This window comes from Humulus lupulus, chromosome 2, assembly GCF_963169125.1.
Source record: "Humulus lupulus chromosome 2, drHumLupu1.1, whole genome shotgun sequence".
Taxonomy (NCBI): Eukaryota; Viridiplantae; Streptophyta; class Magnoliopsida; order Rosales; family Cannabaceae; genus Humulus; species Humulus lupulus.
This window is the reverse complement of record NC_084794.1, coordinates 52,488,568-52,509,762: the sequence shown is the minus strand read 5'-3', so window position 1 is coordinate 52,509,762 and position 21,195 is coordinate 52,488,568. Positions and strand designations below refer to the sequence as shown.

The 21,195-nt window shown below is 35.4% G+C and overlaps 3 protein-coding genes across 3 annotated transcripts; all 3 read left to right on the top strand.

Annotated features, from left to right (window-relative positions):
- Window positions 1–3,098: 3,098 nt before the first annotated feature.
- On the top strand, window positions 3,099–4,259 carry LOC133814255 (uncharacterized). Its single transcript, XM_062247244.1, has 2 exons — window positions 3,099–3,423; window positions 3,634–4,259. Exons 1-2 carry the CDS (start codon window positions 3,099–3,101, stop codon window positions 4,257–4,259), a joined length of 951 nt encoding a protein of 316 aa, XP_062103228.1.
- Window positions 4,260–4,337: 78 nt separating this feature from the next.
- LOC133814254 (uncharacterized) lies at window positions 4,338–4,928 on the top strand. Its single transcript, XM_062247243.1, has one exon. The coding sequence runs from the start codon at window positions 4,338–4,340 to the stop codon at window positions 4,926–4,928; it is 591 nt and encodes a 196-aa protein (XP_062103227.1).
- A 399-nt stretch (window positions 4,929–5,327) lies between these two features.
- Window positions 5,328–5,990, top strand: LOC133814253 (uncharacterized). The gene has a single exon (XM_062247242.1). It carries the CDS (start codon window positions 5,328–5,330, stop codon window positions 5,988–5,990), a length of 663 nt encoding a protein of 220 aa, XP_062103226.1.
- The last annotated feature ends 15,205 nt before the right edge of the window (window positions 5,991–21,195 follow it).

Genomic DNA, 21,195 nt, shown 5'->3' with positions numbered 1-21,195 from the left:
TCTTGGACCAAGGGATAACCCTAATGGGAGAAAAATCTAGGATTAAATAAAATAGGAAATACTATGACATAAAAATATTAATTTTGGTTTGACAACTAGGAATTTATTGTTGAGCCAATAAATTTTAAGAGAATTGATTCAGGTTTGAATTCTAATCAATCAGGCTTAAGAATGAAAATTGTCTTGCTCAGGCCTTTAAGGGCATTTTGGTCAATATGTGATAAATTGCCAAAATTATGTGATGTTGTGACAATTTTTATTTTTGGTCACAAATTAATTTTGCTTGGAGATTAAAAACTATAGGTTAAAAGTTAAGGGAGATTTAGAGCACAAAATTCCCAAAGGACCCTTGGATTCCTTAAATGTGAGGTAAAATAAGTAAGGGCATAAAAGTAAGAGAGAGAGAGAGGTGAGTAGAAAGGCTAGGTCCTAGAGCTCTCAAGAACTAGGACACATACCCTAAAGAGAATAGAAAGAGTCTTACCCATTCACAAGTTAAGGGTTTAATCATTGTTTTCCTCTCAAAACAATTTTCTCTCTACCATTTCTCCCCAAAATCGAGGCACCCTTTCTCCTCCCTTCCCTTTTATTTTTCTAACTCTAAAAAGAAAAATTAGAGGCTCTCTCCCTCCCTCTCATTTCGCCCCTCTCCCTTTCTCACTCAAGGAAGGACTCATTTGAAGCTAGTGTACCCTCCTAAGCGAAACCGAGCTCAAGGTAAGTGAAATCATTTCTTGTGATTCATTCTTTCTCCTTCTTCAAACCCGAAACCCTAGGGTTCCTTGGGCATGCATGTGATCTAAAAGACATGCATGGCCTTGTTCTTGTGTTCTAGGGTTCAAGAGAAGCCTTTACAAGTTGGATCTCAAGGTTGAGCACCATTGTGATCAAATAAAGCAAGGTAAGAGGTTTTTGTAATCTTGAATGTTCTTGTCCCTCGTCTAGTTTCTTTCTACCCTAATATTTTCTTAAAAATATGCATGTGGGACTTGGGGCTTGGTTTTGAGAGTTTAGAGCACCGAGGGAAGGCTTTGAAGAGCTAAGGAATACATCTCCAAGCTAGGGCTTCAAAAGGTAGAATTTATGGTTGTTTTCTTTATGTTTTGTGGTGATTCTTGTAGATCTGGTCATATACGGTATTTCAATATTTCCTTTAATAAGTAATGTGCAATTTTATTAATAATAGTAGTGTTTAAATATTTATAATAATAGTAGGGTTTTGAGTTTAATATTAATGTGGTCTTAGAATTCACCCAAAATTTATAGTACAAAATATTAATAACTAAAATTTTATACCCAAAATTTTTAACTTAGATAAACAAATTTTTTATATATATATATTTAAATTAATTAAAATTAAATAACCTAAGTGGACAAAATTCAGAAGATATTATTATCATCATATAATATTAATAATTATGCTATTTTGGATAACAAAAATTGGATATATATTAATAATAATATTCATAATATATAAATTGTATATCTTAATAAATATATAAATATTATTGTTATTAATTTCCATATATATATATAACATAATTTGGTGGATTAACAAATTCTTATAAAAAAATAATAATTACATTAAAAATTTAACTTTATTATTATTATTATAATTTTACTTTCAGGATTACACTCATCTCTATTCACCTTCAATACTTTGAGTGCTACCAGGTTAGTATTAAAATATTAATTATTAATTATAACATAAATAATTGGAAGTTTCTTAGAGTATGAAAATTTAGTTAATTAGTATATTTGAAAACATATTTTATCATTTAATTATTTAATCTATACTATGATATGATACATTTGTTATTTTTTTCCTGTAGAAATATATCTTGCAGTTGAAACATATACTACATTCATTGACATAATGGGAAATGGTAAGATTTCATTAATAATAGTTTTAAAAAATTATAAACCTAAAAAAAATTATGAACTTTATATTTGAAATTTTTTCCTTTTTGAAGATCATGACAAACAACCTACAAGAAGAATTTCATATAAAGATTTCCGGAAGAAGAAAAAGAAAAAATTCGTAGAAAACAAAGAGAGAGATATGCTAAACAGAAAGCATTAAAAACCAATTCAATTCGTATAAATGATATCGAATCATCAAATAACGATGATTTGGACACATTTGATAATGATCGTACGACATTATTGATTACTCAACATTCAAATATTGGTGTTCAATATACGAACAATATTGAACATGTTAGTCCTCCTCAAAGAGTATCAAAGAGACAATGAAATTCTCATACTCATACTGACATCAATGAAGAGGGATCGTCTTGTGAAGTCTTAATATATCCCAATCTTAATGGCACCGGGCTAATTCATTCAGAGCCAAATTCATCTATAAATGTATTTATCCAATAGGTTTTCCTGAAATTATTTTTCTCAGTAGACTAATTCAACCATTCGTCTATTTGTTTTTTCTTAACATTTCAAAAAAATTTCATGAATAGGACCCATATTTTGTTCGAAAGGATCTAATCTATGAAACAAACATACCAAGACCTTGTAGGGGTAAGGAATTAATATAAAATTAGTTAGTTTTTCAAAATTATTCATTAAAACAATATGGACAGTTTCATTTTGTTTTCTAATTAGTCATTCTCATCAAAATAGGTCAATCGCATATGTGTTCTACTAGATTTAGACAATTGCTAAACGTAGTGCCATCTGAACCATATTCACTTCCATTAGTGCCTAGCTGTCGACATTGTAAAGAAAAATGATTCTGCCATGAAACAACTGGGTTTTGTTGTGCTGATGGAAAAATTTCTCTGGCCACAAATAATGTACCAAATGAGCTTTATGCGTTGTTTACATCCAACAGTAGTGACTCTCAACATTTCCGAACATACATTCGAACTTATAATAATAAGTTTGCGTTTACATCGTTCGGTGTTAATTTTAATAAAGAACTCTATCGAAGAAATAGAGGAATATATACTTTCAGAACCCAAGGACAAATCTATCACTATATCAACGACTTGCTCCCTTCCAATAGTCGTCCTTCTTATCTCCAATTGTATTTCTACGACACGGAGCATGAATTACAAAATCGAATTTCTGATTCAAACAGAATGGAGCCATCAATTGTAACCCAGCTCATCAATATTCTTCACATCAATCCTTATTCCATTTTTTTTCGTTCACTTGGAGATCTCCCTGATTTGGAAAAACAAATCATTCATATAAAAACAGATGTTGGGCTTGATCAACGTGTATTCAATGCTCCTACATCCTCACAAGTTGCAGTGATATGGGTCGAAAATGATGACGGAGATCAACCAAGAGGATGTAACATTCTTGTGTATAACCATTCTGGTGGAAATTATAAAGTTCAGTATTACTTTGGGTGTTATGATCCACTGCAATATCCGATATTATTTCCTTTCGGTGATACTGGTTGGCATCAAGGGATTCAAATGATTAGGGGAAGCAGATCAAAGTACAACGAAACAAACCCATCAATAAATCCTTAAGAATCAGCCATTGCAGAAGAACTACTTGCAACAGAAGAGCGAGGTTAGACTATAGTATTAAAAATTTAGAAAAATGCATTTAGTATATATACATCCAAGTTAGTAACATTTCCTTCACATTCAACTTTTTTAGGATTAAACAAACAAAGAAAGTGCCCAATAGTTTCATGTTGCGAATATTATTGCTACAAGTTGCAAATAAGAGAAAATGTCAGATCAATTTTGTTGTTTTCTGGTCGATTATTGCAGCAATTTGTAGTAGATATGCATGTGAAGATCGAGACCTCAAGACTAGATTCTTTTAGAGGCAAGCAACAACGTATTCGATCAGAGTTATATCAAGGTATTGTTGATACAATTACGCTTAGGGAAACAAATCCTTCTAATGTTGGGAAACAGATTATACTCCCATCTTCTTTTATTGGAGGTCCAAGAGACATGAGAAAAAGATATATGGAAGCAATGGATTTAGTTCAACGTTACGGCAAATCTGACACTTTCTTAACGATGACATGCAATCCAAATTGGCCAGAAATTACAAATGGACTAAGTCCACACGAGGAGATTCAAACTCGACCTGATTCAGTTGCTCGAGTTTTTCATGCAAAATTGGAAGAATTAAAGGACCAGTTATTCAAAAGGCAAATATTCGGAAAAGTTTCAGCATATGTCTATGTTATTGAGCACCAAAAAAGGGGTCTTCCGCATGCCCACTTTTTAATTATCTTACAAAATGAGTGGAAACTCCACTCACCATAATCTTTTGATGAGATCGTATCAGCAGAGATACCTGATAAAAATACAAACATCCACCTCCATAACGTTATTGTTAAGCACATGATGCATGGACCATGTGGAATATTGAATCCATCAAATGTTTGCATGAAAGGAAATCGTGGATGCAAAAATAATTATCCAAAGAATTATGCATCTGCAACAACTGTTGGAAACGATTGCTTCCCAATATATAGGCGCTCAAACAATGGAATGACTGTGAAGGGTCGAGGACAAAATCTAGATAGTCGTTGGGTTGTTCCATACAACCCGTATCTCCTTGCAACATTTGACTCTCACATTAATGTAGAGATTTTTTCTACAATAAAAGTAGTGAAATATCTTTACAAGTACATTTATAAAGGTCATGATCGTGTCGCTTTCAACTTGGTTTTTGAAACAAACAATCAACAAGTTGATGAAATCCAACAATTCCAGTCAGCCCAATGGATTGCTCCCCCAGAAGCAATGTGGAGAATATATGGATTTATTATCAATGAGATGTCCCCAACAGTGTATAGTTTGCATTTACATCTGGAGGATCAACACCCGGTCACTTTCCGAGCAAACATCGATCTAATTAACATCCTCAATTTAGACCGTTCTTGGAAAAACTATGCTAACACAATTCTTTTCATTAAATCGAGTAGATGAAAATCCAAAGAAATTACTGTACAAACAAATTCCAGAATATTATGTTTGGAACCATCAACACAAAGAGTGGACTCCCCGAAAAACAAAAACAGTCATAGGTCGTATTGTTACAGCAAATCCATTTGAGGGTGAGCGTTATTTTATGCGGATATTGCTAAACCATGTAAGGGGACCACTGTCCTTTGAAGATCTTAGAACAGTCGATGACATTTTGGCCCCACATTTCGTGAGGCAGTAACAATGCATGGTTTGTTACAAAGAGATAGTAGCTTAGAAGAATGTTTACATGAGGCATCTTTATATCAAATTCCATCCAGTTTGAGGTGACTGTTCACAACAATATTGTTATATTGTAATCCAACCAATCCAAGAGACCTTTGGGAACGTTTTGAGGAAGATATGTCAGTTGATTTCAAATTATCCGAAGATTCTACATTGACTACAAGATATCACGTATTAAGATCAATCTCTTCTACAATTGAATCAATGAGGAAAAACATTAACTCTTACCATCTTCTTGATGAAGACATTTCTTTCGATGGAAATGAATTTCAATATAGAGAAATCGATGATGAGTTGGGTGTTGAAATTCTAGAAGAAGATATTACATCTTCAAGATCACTTAATAGTGAGCAACAACAAGTGTATAATGTAGTGTTGGAAAAAGTTTTATCAAACCAAAATGTTGCATTCTTTGTAGATGGCACAAGTGGGACAGGGAAAACATTCCTATACAAGGCACTTCTGGCAACAGTACGATCAAGAAACTTGGTAGCACTTGCAACTGCTTCATCAGGTGTGGTTGCATCTATACTTCTAGGAGGTCGAACAGCTCACTTACGCTTTAAGCTTCCACTTGATACTGACGAAAAAACCACATGTTGTGTGAGCAAACAAAGTGCACTCGCAAACCTTCTTCGTGCAGCAAAATTAATAATATGGGATGAGGCACCGATGACAAGAAAACAACACATAGAGGCATTAGACAAAATGGTACGAGACATCAATGATTCTGACGTAGTCTTCGGTGGAAAGATTGTTGTTTTCAGGGGAGATTTTTGACAAGTATTACCTGTGGTCCGCAAAGGAACTAGATAAGAGTAGGTTTATTCCAGTCTGGTTCATTCTTACTTGTGGCCTACATTGACTAAGTTTCGACTAACTGAAAATATGCGAGCAAGATTAGATCCAATATTTTCAAATTATGTGTTAGCAGTAGGTAATGGATTGCCACCCACCACAAAAGATGAAATCATAAAAATACCAAATGGGATGCTTGTTCCCTATGATGATGACAAGACTTCATTAGATCACTTAATACAAGACGTTTTCCACAAAATTCAAGAATATTTGGGAAATATGTCAACTATGATGAACTGGGCCATACTAACACCAAAGAATAGTTTTGTCGATGGAATAAATGCATTGTTAATACAAAGATTTCCAGGTGAAGCCCAGGGATATTACAATGTAGATGAGACAATAGATAAAACTAAGCAATCAGTTATGAAAGATTTATGAAACACAATAATGCCTAATGGACTTTCGCCTCATGAATTATTACTAATGAATAATTGTCCCATCATGCTCCTAAGAAACATTAATCCTTCCGAGGGACTATGCAATGGAACCTGTTTGATTTGTCGGGCTTTCGATCGAAATATCATAGATGCTGAAATTGTTGTTGGACATCATATGGGAACAAGAGTCTTCATTCCAAGGATACCGTTCTTACCAAATGTGGATGATAATAGTGGTTTTACATTTAAGCGAACTCAATTTCCTATAAGATTAAGTTTTGCAATGACCATAAATAAGTCACAAGGCCAAACATTGGACTATGTTGGGATTTATTTACCACAACCAGTATTTTCTCATAGTCAATTATACGTGGCTTTATCAAGGGCAAAGGCAGCATCTACAGTGAGGATTTTAATTCGATCGGTGACTACTGATAAACTTAACAAAAACTACACCAAAAATATTGTGTACACAAAATTATTATCATCATCATGTTTATATTAATGTTAACGTAGGTAACATTCACAAATTTTATTAATCTATTTTCAATCCATTATTCTATTATTCCATTATTTCATAAGCTAATAATTCAAATACATTATATTTATGTTTGTAATATTCTTCTATCTTTACAGGGAAAAATGCCGACAATATGTACCTTGATCAACGAGATCACGCCAAATACAAAACCTTGGAAAATCAAGATGATTGTGGCAGACAAATCTCCAAAGCAAACAAGTCGTAACTCAGTAGTCAAATACCAAAATATAATATTAATCGACCAACAAGTATCATATTTGTTATAATATATATTAGTTTGGAAATTACTAATACTCTCCTAAATGAATGTAGCATACCTCTATTTATCATTTGCAACTCATATAATACAATATTGACCATTATTTCTTAAAATTTTGGTTCAGGGGAATCGAGTCCAATCAGTGATTTATGGAACAGATATTGAATCTAGGGAGGACACTTTAAAATTGTTTCACTCTTATTATATTAGTGATGCCCTTGTCAAAAACGCCAACCCAAGGTACAAGATTGGAACATATGAATATGATTGGACCCTCAACTCAAGAACACTAATAGAAGATGTAGAAGAACAAGACAATCAAATAGAGGCGCCAAAATATAACATTGTTCCATTTACAGACTTGCACTCTTACAAAGACTCAGCTGAATGAATAGGTATTTCAAATTTAATTCTTATACAAATTGATTATCATAAAAATAACCATTTTCTTATTTCAATATGTAGATTTATTAGCTGTTGCAATCCAAATTGAATCAACAAAAGAGATAACCACAAAATTTCAACAACAAACAATCCAAGAGATATATCTTATCGATGAAAGGTAAAAAAATAAAAACATACTTTCAATTAAATTTAGTATTGATATTACTTTACAAAATGTACACCAACATTTTTTATTCAATCTAATTTGTCAGCTTCAACCTAATAAAATTGACTATGTGGGGTCGGTTTGTCCAAGAAGAATGCCAAACAATAACAAAAATTATTGAAGAATACCCAATAATATTGGGAACACAAATAGTTGTTCGAACATATAGAGGTCCTTAGAAATACATAACTTATATATTCTTATATCTTCGATATACTTTCATTACTATAAATCTCAATTTGAATACAGGATTGTCCCTATCATCACGTTCATCAAGTACCTTCACAATCAATCCTCAAATTTCAGAGGCAACTGCATTGAAGCAATGGTAATACTCACATATTAAAATACACATATTGCTCAAATTATAGTACATTTAATTATATTATTTTCATACAATCTTCCTATATTTATTAACTTTTATTACTATTCACTTTTTATTCTAAAAGGCGAATAATAATACACTTAAAATCAAAAGTATCATTGAAACATTGTTGACACATCCATCTACTACTTTATCATCTATTGGACTTCAAAAAATCGTGAAGATTTGTGATATTCCATGTGCGATGAAGGCTTTGCAATCTCTGGAGGTAAATATTACTTTTTTATTTAAATTTAATAACAAAGTACAATCTTTAACTTTCTAAAAAACAATTCTTATTTGATGTAGAAAACATACTTTTGGATAGAAGCAAAATTGATTCTACCCAAATGTACTATTACATGTCGTGTGCGACATGCCATAGAAAAATACAACATAAGTATGACAAAATAATTGTTTGCGAAAATCCAAACTGCAAACAGCGAGGCACCCCCACACCACAGTGAGTATATTTTATTTAAATTTATAAATAAATTATAAATTTTAAAAAACTAATATTCACATTAAAACTAATATATGTGTTAGGGCATATGTGCAACTAGAAGATGATACTGGAAAACTTTATGTTGTTATGTTCGGAGAAGTAGTAGAAGAGACATTTGGTAGTTCTGCAGTCTAGTTGATGGAAAATTCTAAAAAGGTAAAAATAAATATTACTACATTTCAAAATAATACATATGGAAAAATCCATAATTTCTATAAACTAACTCTTAATTGTTCTTGCAGGAAATTCCTCAATACATTGAAAGAGTTGCAAATAAATTAGCAACAAAAAAATGGACAATCAAATTGTCTGCAGATGAAGAAAAATTAAGAATGTCAAATACAAGCATTTCACTATTCTCTCCATTGAAGCCGCACAAGATGACAAGAAGGATGAATCATCATCCTAAATTACAAACAAAAATTAACTCATTTCTTCATTTTTTTTATTTATTTAGACAAATCGCATTCTTTATTAAACTATAGACAATTTTATTTCAATATTTTTATTTATGAATGTATACCCTTTAAAACCATTCGATAGCAAAATCACTCGTTCGGAAACAAAACTACCAAATACTTATAAAAAAATGTTATTGTTTGAATTCCAACAATATTTTTTAGTAATATATTTATGTTATACATTAAATTAAATATTGTCTTTTAAAATATATGACACTGATTATAGAAAATTTACTCATTTGGTACCCGTATTTTTGCAAATATAGGGTACCAAAACGATACTTTACAAAAATACACTGTACCAAATGGTTACCTACCCTTGATTAAATAATAAATTTTACTACGAAAGTTAAAAAATAAAACTAAGTTCACACAATTTCTCAATACAACTAAGCAAACGTGCATTGCACGTTGCTTTCTGCTAGTATATATATATATATATAAGAGCTCCAATGAGATAATGTGGCACTTTAAAATATCTTCAAACCAATCCATCTATTTTCTTTTTTTTTATTCAACTTTTTTTATAATTTATGCTTATTAATTAATATTTTATGGTAATTTCTTTTTTGGTCCAAAAAACTAACTACATAGATATATTTGTTTTGAGAATTGTTGGACTTTGATACGTGCAATCAAATAAACTTGAGCGCATATAAGAATTAAGTATTGCTTTTAATATGCATACGTATCTACAAACCCTGTGAAATAAAATATCACATGACTCTTTTGCAAGCATTTTATCACTGGTGAAGATTCAAACTCCCTATCTATATTAAGGAGCTTCAAAATTTAGAGCAACAACTTGATTTTTCACAATAACACGTATTATTGTAAATATTGTTTTTATAGTGGAGTCCACAAAGTAAAAAATCATAGGATACCCACTATGTAACATTTACATGTAATGTACTAATTTTTGTGCATTTTATTTATCAATTTACACAATATTTGAATAAAAAATAATTAAATAAATTAGTTTTAAATTAGAGTAATGAGTGGAAAGAGTTGAAAATCAAACAAAAACTAATAAAATCAACAATAAAAGATGTAGATGTGAGCATTGTCGGACCCAGAAATTTTGTTCACAGGGGGCGAAAATTTTAAGAAAAAATAGAAGGGGCATAAATATAAAAATGTACATAAAAAATTAAATTATTGCAAAATTTAGAAGGGCGTAAATGTCAATATATATATAAAAGATTACATTGTAACATTTAAAGGATATAAATGTCAATATATATAAGGAGGACTAAATTGCAAATAATATATTAAACTTTTTTTTTTTAAATCAGGGTAGGCAACTGCCCACCCTAGGCTTAACGTGGGTCCGCCCATGGCAGTGAGAATTGAGTGGTACAAATATATAGATATATCTCTTGTATATAAAAATTGTGTAGATAACGAAAATTCTTGGTTTTAACGGTTTGTTTTGTTAACTTTAACAAAATATTCTAAATATTTAACGGAATATACTTTTAAAACTAACTAAAAATAGATATTTATTAATTATATTAATATAAATTCAAATATGATAAATATCATTATTATATTAATGTAATGCCCCAAATTTCCTATTAAGGTTTAAGACCTTGATTAGGAGGCCGGAAGGGTCATAATTGATTTATTATGTTATTAAATGATTATATGCATGTTTAGGAGTATTAAAATTGCATGTGAACCCATTTCTGATTAAATGGGTGGTTTTCATATTTTGTCCATTTCGGGCATATTTGACATATATGTGATATGTGTGTGATGCTTTATTATTATTTGGTTATGCCAGGGTTACTTTGAACAAGACGATCCTAGGAGGTAAGCTAGTGGGAAAGTCACAACGGGATTTATTCTTGACTCGGAGTGAGTCAAGGGGTATATAGAGTATTACCGGGTTATTGGGTAATGGGAACAAGAATTTGATGATAAATCGGGAGTTAGTAAGATCAGGGGGAAATTCTGGAGGTTTTGACTATTTTGTCCCCGGGGGTGTTTTCGAGACCCCGTTAGGATTTGTTTGAGGCTACTTAAGCTTGAAGTAACCTTTAAAGGAATAAAAAGAACGTTCTGTACGTTCTCTCTCCCTCAAAGTTCCATTTTCGTCTCCCGATCGCATTTTAGAAGGAAACTTGAGTTCTAGGACTCGGATTCAAGCCAGGATTGAGGCATAGCGATTCTAGGGAAGATTAGAAGCTTATTAGCCTGAGGATTTAGTTGGAAAACAACTCAATCGGAGGTAATCCAAGTTTTAAGTTCTAAGTTTCTAAAGTTTTTAAGGTTGAATTGGATTTTTGTGTTTTAATGAGTTTTTGGGTGATTTGAAACTGGGGTTTTAATGATTTTGGATGATTAGGATGTTTGGGAACTTTGATTTTATGATTTGGGGATGTTTGTATAGGTTGTTGGAAGGTTTTATAATGGAGAAAACGAGGAAAAATGGCTGGTTCGTGGTTGGGCCGCAGCCCTGTTCTTGGGTGCCGCGGCCCTGGCTTGTTGAAGCAGGTGGAGGTTGCTGATAAGCCTAAGGGCCGCAGCGCTTTCCGGGAGGGCCGCGGCGCTTGATGCCATTTTTGGCCAAATTGATGTTTTGAGCATGGGAACTTAACTCTAAGGGCCTGGGATCGATCCTACTACCTAGTTGAGTGGGATTCGATGTCCCGGAGGCTTGGGTTGGGTTTGGAAGTATTTATTTACTCATTTTGATGAAGTTTTATATTATGGTTGTGACTAGGTTATCACTAGGGGCTTGGAATCAGGATCGTGCTTGTGGCTCATTTATTGGTAACCTGTGCTTGGACCAAAGGTAAGAAAACTGCACCCTGTGTATATATGGCATGCATGGTTATTCTTGATGCATGTTGGATGGTTAAATGTGACATGCATGGTTATTGTTGAGGCATGCCAAGTGATTAAATGTGATGCATGTGATGCACGAGAAACATGTGATTAGGGCACGCTATGAATATTGATTATGAGTGAGCATGCCAAATGCCTTATATCTGAATATTCGACATATGATATATGTCTGTGTGTATTACCTAAATGAGGAAGCACTAACTTATTAGTCAGGGATTGGCAATGATGTCAATATCAACTGTGAAGCTGTGACTCATTAGTCAGGTTCGGCAGTGGTATTGAGCACTGGTCACATGGGATTGACTTATAAGTCAAGTACGGCCTTAGCGTGTTTAACGCAAGCTGATAAAAGATTAGATCTAATCGATATCTGCATTGAATGACTCAAAGGAGCATTAATGCCGGACCAACCTCAAGGTCGATGAAAATTAAAAGCACTTGTCTAGTCTAAGGGCTAGTTAGTTAGAGTCAGAAAGGCTAAGGTGACCTACATGTCACATGGCTAGGAGGGTATGAGACCTCCAGAGCGTGGCTCATTAGTCACCTATACAGGGTATGATTGTAATGCCCCGAATTCCCTAATAAGGGTTAGGACCTTGATTAGGAGACCGGGAGGGCCATAATTGATTTATTATGCTACTCAATGACTATATGCATGTTTATGTGAATTATATTATAATATGATGTTATATACATGCATGTGGGTTCACAACTGTTTATTAAAGTGTTTTGGAAATTTGGGCTTTTTAGAGCATGATTGTGTATTTGGGTGCGTTTTGTGATTCGTGAATGAGATCCCATCATTATGGAAATATGTTTGAGCTTTTCGGCATGAGACGATCATGAAATGCAAGTGTTCGGTCTAGTCATAACGAGTTTAAGTTTGAGGCTCGGGTTAAGTCTCGGGGTGAGTTTAATGATTAGAGCATTACCGGGAATTAAAGGGTAATGGGTATGGATTATTGGTATTTGAGAATATTGAGAATAGCGAGAATTGGAGAGTGTTAATTATGATTAACGAAATAGGTGCGAAAGGACGGTTTTTCCCTTGGTGGCTGTTAAGGTTTTGTTTTAGACCTAAGGGCATTTAGGTCTTTTCCCCCTAAAAGATTGATATAAACTATTAAGGCTGTAGAAGAGAAACAAAAACAGAGTATCCTTTCTCCTTCTCTCCCGATAGGTTTTCTCCTTCATTTCTCTCTAGATTTTCAAGCTTTGTTTGAGGAATCAAGCCAAGGAATCAAGTCGGGATAAGCTAGGGTTATGCTCCACCATTGAAGAGGGTGTGTTGCTGAGATTGAGGTGAGTTTTTAGCCATTAGAACTATAGCTTTTACTCTGTTTTCTGAGTTAAGTTCCAGCTGGTTTTTGAGTTGGAAAGTTGAGTTTCAATGGATGTTTTGGCTAGGGTTCTTTGGGTTGTGATGCTTGGGGCATGTGAGGGTGGTTTTTAGGTTCATTTGGGACTGAATTTGATGTTTGGAAGCTTTTGATTTGGGTTGGAAATGGTAGAATCGAAGGAGGAAATTTCTGGGCTGAAGCTGGCTGAAGGTAGCGCTACAGCGCCCAGTGTAGGGCTACAGCGCAACTTGCAGAGGAGGTTGGGTGGTTGTGGTTCTGAGTAAAGGGATGGGGCGCTAGGAGGGCAGCGCTGTAGCACTACCCTATTTCTTCAGAACCCTGTTTTAAGTGTTTTTAAGGGTTTTTTGGCTCGGGGTTTCAATCCTTAAGGCCCGGGATCGAATCTACTCACCGTGTGAGCATGTTTCGAGGTCCCGAGAGTGGGGTTTAGACCAAGACCCTATCATTGTTGATATTCATTAATTGGAGATTATATTTGGTTATGACTAGGTGACCGCTAAAGGATTAAAGGATCGATCGTTCTCAAGGGTCGTTCTTGTTCTAATTCTTGCTCGGACCAAAGGTAAGAAAACTGCACCCCATGTGTGACATGCATGGTCATTCTTGATGCAGGTTGGATGTTTAAATGTAAACATTGATAGCATATTGAATTCTTGGAAATCTTGCTCATTTGCATATGGTTATTGTTGAGGCATTGTAACGCCCTGGATAGCCAAGACCGTTACATTGTGTACTTGTAAAGGTGCAGGACTCGCTAATCAAGTCATTAACTCGAAAACATGTCACTAAACATGTAAGATCTATGGTTAAAAAGGTTTTGGTCTCAAAAGACTCATTTCATATATTTAAACTGTAACAAACATGGGATCCCATACAAACAAAGTTAAAATAAGTTTACAGACTCCCAAAAGTACATAAGGAACCACTAGCCATACTAAGGCAAAATAGACAGTCTTTAGGTTCCACATCCATGCCTAGACCTCAACCATGGCGGATGAGCACCTGGCTATGTACATTCTGCTCGCTGAGCTCTCCAGTCAGGGCTGATCTAGGTTTCCTTTGCCTTTACCTGCACCACGTAGCACCCGTGAGCCAAGGCCCAGCAAGAAAACATCATAAACAACTCAAACAATAACAACAGTCAGATAGTTCAGTAAGCATGTACACTCATCAAGTAATCCACAACCGGTATTCAGTATATTCAATCCAAGTCAAGATACATTCTATCATATATAACATTCATATCACATAATATTCAGGGCCGACGACTTAGGCGGCACCCTCTGTTTAACCCACTGACTCTGACCCGCTTAAACCAAGCTCAGTGCATAATAATCTGTCCTCGGATACCAGTGTCTGAGCCGCGCCCTGTGCGCTAGTGAAACCCTTGGCACCCTTAGGTCGTTGGTTCACTAAATGGCTTGCATGGCATAATACCATCTTTTCAAGCTTCTACAGTAGGGAGCCCTTAGTCCCATCACATATATTCAACCGGGTGCAGTTTTCTTACCTTTAGTCTGTACGATTATCGAATTACGAGCAACGCCCCTCAAGCACGATCCGCTCTCGAGCCTAAGCTTTTATCACCTAGCCACAGCCAAAGCATAGGGTTTCATAAATACTCAATTATAGGTTTCCAGTTACAAAACTAACTCCCAGAACTCCTAATTCCACCAAGCACGGTGATGAAATCAAACCCGAGCACACTAGACCACTTCCCAATGCTTAAAACCCTCAAAATCTCAAGTGTGCATCCAAGGGCTGCGGCCCCCTAAGCCTAGCCGCGGCCTTTCCTCAAAACAGAGCAAACTCCCACACTGAACCACACACGCGCCGCGGCCCTTGCCTTGGGTGCCGCGGCGCGCCCCCTTGGCCGAACCTCCTTGTCTTTTTTGCATGCTAGGGTCGCGGCCCTCCCCTTAGAACCCAGATTTTACACCATTTTAAAGCTCAAAACCTTACCTCAAACCATCCCAAAACTTCCCAACTCTTAACCAATTAATCCCCAACTTCTTTAACATGATCCAAACAACATAATTTCCAAAAAAACACAGCCTAACACACTCTAATCTCCTCCTTCCAATTTCTGAAACCCAAGTGCCATGAACACCCAAACCAGCCACTTAAACTCAATTTAAAGCCTCTAAGAAGGAGTTGAAACTTACCTTTGCTGTAGTACCACCTCTCCAAGCTGTGACCAAGCTAAACTCCTAAGTCTCCCCTCTTAATTCTGCCTTAGAACATCACAACTGAACTTGTTTCAGCACTTAACTAAAACCCAACTAAAACTCATACTTCAACCATAGAAACAGAGTTAGATGCTTACCTTAAACCTTGCTTCAATTCCTTGATTTTCCCTAAGCTATACCTTCAAATCCTCACTTCAAATTCAAGAGATTCCAGCTAGTTTCCCCCTTTAGTTTTCTGTGTTTTTCTTCCTTTGGTTTCCCCTTAAGCGTGAGAGAGAGAGAGAGAGAGCTGAAGCTAAATTAAGGTCGGTTTGTGTTTTTTTCTAATGGCTTCCTTAAGTCTATCCCACGTGTTAAATTAATCCCGAGGCTCGGGGTGCCGGAACCGTCCCCAAGGACAAAATGGTAAAACCCCCCATTATTCCCGCCTAGACATCCTAACCTCAAATATATCTCCATATATTTATTTTCATGTCTCGATAGTCCAAATCGCTACCCTCTATCTAAAGTTACCCCCGACTTTACCAAATTCATATCTTAAACCCTCATTGTGACTTTTCCCACTATCTGGCCCTAGAATCGTCTTCAGTCGTGCTCAGCGAACCTGTCCACATAATAATGTGGTTCTCACTTATATCACATATCATATTACCACATAATTTAACCAATTATCATATAAACATTATTAAACATACAATTACTCATTAAATCACAATTATTCCATTAATGCCCTCCTGGCACACTAATCAAGGCCCTTAAGCCTTATTAGCGACTTTGGGTCGTTACAAATATCCCCTCCTAATGAGAATTTTATCCTCGAAATTTACCTGAAAAGCTCAGGATGCTGATCCCGCATCGCCGTCTCTAAATCCCAAGTCGCTTCTTCGACCTTGCTATTCCTCCATAATACTTTCACTAACGGAATCGTCTTATTCCGCAAAACCTTCTCCTTCCAATCCAAAATCTGAACTGGTCTCTTCTCATAGGAAAAGTCTGCCTGCAGCTCCAAGTCCTCATGCCTCAACACATGTGTTGTATCAGAAACATACTTCCGCAACATAGAGACGTGAAACACCTTATGAACCCCTGATAAGGACGGTGGCAAGGCCAGCCTATAAGCCACCTGCCCTACCCTCTCTAGAATCTCAAAGGGTCCAAGGAACCGAGGGCTCAGCATGCCCTTCACTCCAAACCTCCTCACACCCCTCAATGGTGAAACTCGCAGAAACACGTGGTCCCCGACCTGGAACTCCACGTTCCTACGCTTAGGGTAAGCGTAGCTTTTCTGTCTACTCTGCGAGGCAAGCATTCTAGCTCGAATCTTTTCAATGGCCTCATTAGTCTTTTGAACCATATCTGGCCCCAGATACCTTCTCTCACCCATCTCATCCCAGTGAATAGGTTGTTAACCCAAGATATGTTTCCAAGAGGGGGGGTGAATTGGAAATTTAAACTAATTTCGGAAATTTAAAACTTAATATGCCAAATTATGCAATAAATCAAATTTATCAAGTATAAGCAAATAATATGGCAATCAAATAGATATAGCAAATAGTTAAACTTGTAATGTAAAGAGTTGAAAGTTAAGAAATCGCAAACTCTCGAATTTTACAAGGTTCGGTAGAACTAAGCCACCTACGTCCTTGGTCTTCAAAGCTAAGGACCTAGCTTTGAGTTCAACTATCGAGCCAAGTTAGCGGGCTTGACTAACCCTTACAACCGGGAATTTTTCACCAAGGTATTTCCAAACCTCTTACAATAGTTTTCCACCACCAAGGACTATCAACCTCTTTTTCGGATTGTTGAAGTGCCAATCTCACTCTAACCGGGTTGTTTACAAAACCGGTGCCAACCTCACCTCAATTTCAATATGGGAATGTGTTTGATATTACAAGCAAAAATCACTCTAGAAGTATGATAATACAATGAGAAACCTAGAGTGATTAGCAAGCACACTTAGAAGAAATAAATACAAATTTTGGCTCAAGTGTGTGAATATGTGTTTGGATGAGTTAAACTTTGAAAGCTCTTTGAAATCAATGGATTTGGTTTGGTATATGTAATAAATGCTCAGCCAACAACCAATTTGAAGTAAAAGACGAGTTTATATAGAGTTTGGGAAAAAAACTAGCCGTTTATAGCCGTTAGGGATTAATTTGCGAAGCTGTCTGCCGCGAACCGGAAGTTCGGATGAGGGAACCGGAATTCCGGTTGGAAGCAACCGGAATTCCGGTTGCCCATCCGGAATTCCGGATGGCAAACAGAGAGCAAAATCAGTTTTAAGCCTATTTTCCCATTTTTCAATTCTTTATAACTTTTAGCTCGTTTATCCGATTTCAAAAATTCCAATTGCGTTACGACCGTATCGGGATGTATTTTCTTAAAAGTGAATTTAGGATAATTATTTCTCATTTTAAAAAATCACCATTTTTTAGTGCGTGAGTGAGCCAAATTCTATACTTATGACTTAAAGTATACTTGCAATCACTTTACAAGACTAAGAAATGAAGTTAAACCTTTATCTTGAGTTTCTTGAGTCTTGAAGTCCAATTCGGGTCGTTTCCGGAAAACTTGGTAAAATGACCATTTTGCCCTTGGTCATAATTTTGACTTTGAAGTGCTAATTCACTTTAGTTTTTGCTACAAAATCAACAAATCATTAGTAACAAATAATAATCAAATATTTGTTAATCATCAAAACAAGGAGACTTAAGAGTTTGGGTCAACAATCTCCCCCTTTTTGATGATATCAAATATTTGATTATTTTACAAGGGAAAGAATATATTTTTAAATATGAATATTAGATTAGCTCCCCCTTAATGTGTGCAAGGATAAAAGAAATTTACCTTTTAGTTTTACTTTGCATGATTTTGTAAACTCCCCCTCAATATATCACTTAAGTTCAAATAACATTGTTAGTCTTAGATATTGAGGTTTTGCCAAATATTAAAAAATAATCCTATCACTTCTCCCCCTTTTGATTCATCAAAAAGGATGGCAAAGGAATTCACAAAATAAATTATAAACAAACATAGATTAAATAGTTTAAGCATTCATACATAAGGCATAAAGCCATGCAAACACATAAGTACATAGAAAAATAAAATAAAACATAAAGGAATGCAAGACTAGAAAAACATGCAAATGCCTATGATGGTGGCCCCCCAAACCGCCTTATGTAGGCCCTCATCTCCTCCATTTCATTACGAACATCTTGGAAGCCTTGTGCCATGTCACTCCGCAGGTTGGTAAATTGAGTGTTCATGTCGGTGTGAAGACGAGCAAAGGCTTCCTCAAGGTTGAATTGAGATGCTTGAGGCATTGGAGCTTCTTCTTCATCGGCTTGCTCCTCGTCTTCACTTTCGCTTGCGGGTAGTCCAAAGCTCTCCTCTTCTTCACTTTCGTCGCCTACTTCAAGGCCCTCTTGCCTTCTTTGGCCTCTTTTGGGAGTGAAGACCCACTTATTGTTGATAAGAGCATACCCTAAGCTTGTGAAAGATTTAGGACCGAGCTTATCCCCTTCGGTAGGACCAACCTTCTTTTCACCCGAGATGGGAACTCCTAAGAGAGGTAGGAGGTAGCTAAGGAGAAAGCCAAATGGGAGGGACTTAACCATGTTGGGTTTATTCACATCAACAATAAATCGAAGAATAAGATGCCCTAGGTTGATTCGTGCTTTTTTGGTGAGGATAAGGTATAAAATGAATATATCGATGTTGTTGACCTCATCCTTATGACCACTTCTAGGAGCAAGATTGTTGATGATAAAAAGTTGGAGAATTTTGGCTTCTAAAGTAAGATTGTGAAACTTTGGTTTGATGAAAATGGGGCCTTCTCCACAAAGGACTCTAGAACACTCATTCATAGCAAAAAGTTCATCATTCTTAAGAGTGGTTTTTGGTTCTAGCAAGAGTCCCTCATTTGGTGCTCCTAGCAAGTTATTGAGAGATTCTACATTAAGTTCAAAGGGGACATCTCCAATAGTGCCTCTAACTCCTAGGGGTGCATGGTTAGGTTTGATGCAAGCATAGAAGGCTCTAACCAACCTAGGGTACATGGGTGTCTTAATATTGATAAATGATTTCCACCCTAACATTTCAAAGTGATAACTGAATTTGACACAAGCTAGGCTTGGAAGGTGACAAAACTTACCTTTGATAATAGGCCTAGAGGAGAAAGCTTCATGGAACCTATTGAAGTCCTCTTGGTTGTAGAAGAGAGTGGGTTCATTTCTGCCTTTAGCCCTTTTCTCCCTGATTTGTTCAGCATTGAGAACCCTCTTGCTCTTCCTTGGGTTGGATGATGAGGCCATTGAAGGGAAAACAAGAAAAGAAAGAGAGTTTTGGAGAGAAATGGATGATGAAGTGAGGGTTTGAGGGAGTGATTTTTGAGAGGAAAGAGAGAGGAGGCTTGTATTTTAGGGTGTAGAGTCAGAATGGGGAAAAAGAGTCGTGGGTAGGGTTTTTATTTTGAACAAAATGCATTTAAAAAAGGCAAAAAAAAAACTGAAGGGCTGCTGTCAGGCGCCAACCGGAATTCCGGTTGGTCTGTGCACAGCCAACCGGAATTCCGGTTGGTGCACCAGCCCAGCCCACTTTTCGAAAAAGTGCCCAAAAACTTTGTTTTTAACCCAATTGACTCCAAACTTTTTCTAACACCTAAAATATGAGAAAATGAACATGCTCAAACAAGAAAATCTGAAAAATGTTGAAAAATGACGATTTACGGTAAGTTTTAAAAAAGAATTCAAGAAAGCCAAAAACCTACCAAAAACGAAATCTGTTCAACCAAATTGAAAAATTATTTTTCCAGCAGTTTAAGAATATTAAATATGAGGTGTGTGAAGTGACGGAATCGAAAAATATTGAAAATTGAGAATTTTGGGTAGATTTTTCGAAAAATGCCTTAAAAGGCCTTGAAAAGGAGAAATCTACCAAAAATGAGTTGTATGCATCCAAATCGAAAAATTCTTTTTGCAACACCTCAATAATGTTAAATGTGAGATGAGGGAAGTTACGGTTTTGAAAAATGATGAAAATTGAGCATTTTGGGTAGATTTTTCGAAAAATGCCTTAAAAAGGCCTTGAAAAGTAGAAGTCTACCAAAAATGAGTTTTATGCAACCAAATCGAAAAATTCTTTTTGCAATAGTTCAAATGTGTTAAATGTGAGGTGCTCAAACTGACGGATTTGAAAAATGTTGAAAATTGAGTAAGTTTGGCGAAAAACACTCATTTAGGCAAAAACTAACAAATTTTCAATACTTAGCATACCTAAAAATTGTTCAAAGAGTAATTCAAGCATAGAAACCCTATAGGCATACTAGATAGACTTATTTAGACAAGTTTAAACACATAAACACATATACTAGGCACATATGCAAAAATTCACATATTTACTCAATCAAAAATGAGTTCAAAGTTCACCAAAGATTCATATCATGACCTATAATTTGTTATCCTCAAAGACATATATCTAATAGGTCAAGTGTTATAAGATTTTGCTTATTTATGTATAGAATCATATTATAGTGAGAGTATACATGCATAGGTAAGTAAGGAGAGATATGATATTCAAGTAGCTAGTAAACCTTAAATTTCATTT

What these genes read in the sequence shown, in the direction of transcription:
- LOC133814255 (XM_062247244.1), top strand. Translation starts at nt 3,099, where the DNA reads ATGGAGCCATCAATTGTAACCCAGCTCATCAATATTCTTCACATCAAT. An exon ending in ATTTCCTTTCGGTGATACTG is followed by an intron (nt 3,424 to 3,633) that starts GTTGGCATCAAG and finishes CAACTTTTTTAG; the next exon opens with GATTAAACAAACAAAGAAAG.
- LOC133814254 (XM_062247243.1), top strand. Translation starts at nt 4,338, where the DNA reads ATGATGCATGGACCATGTGGAATATTGAATCCATCAAATGTTTGCATG.
- LOC133814253 (XM_062247242.1), top strand. Translation starts at nt 5,328, where the DNA reads ATGTCAGTTGATTTCAAATTATCCGAAGATTCTACATTGACTACAAGA.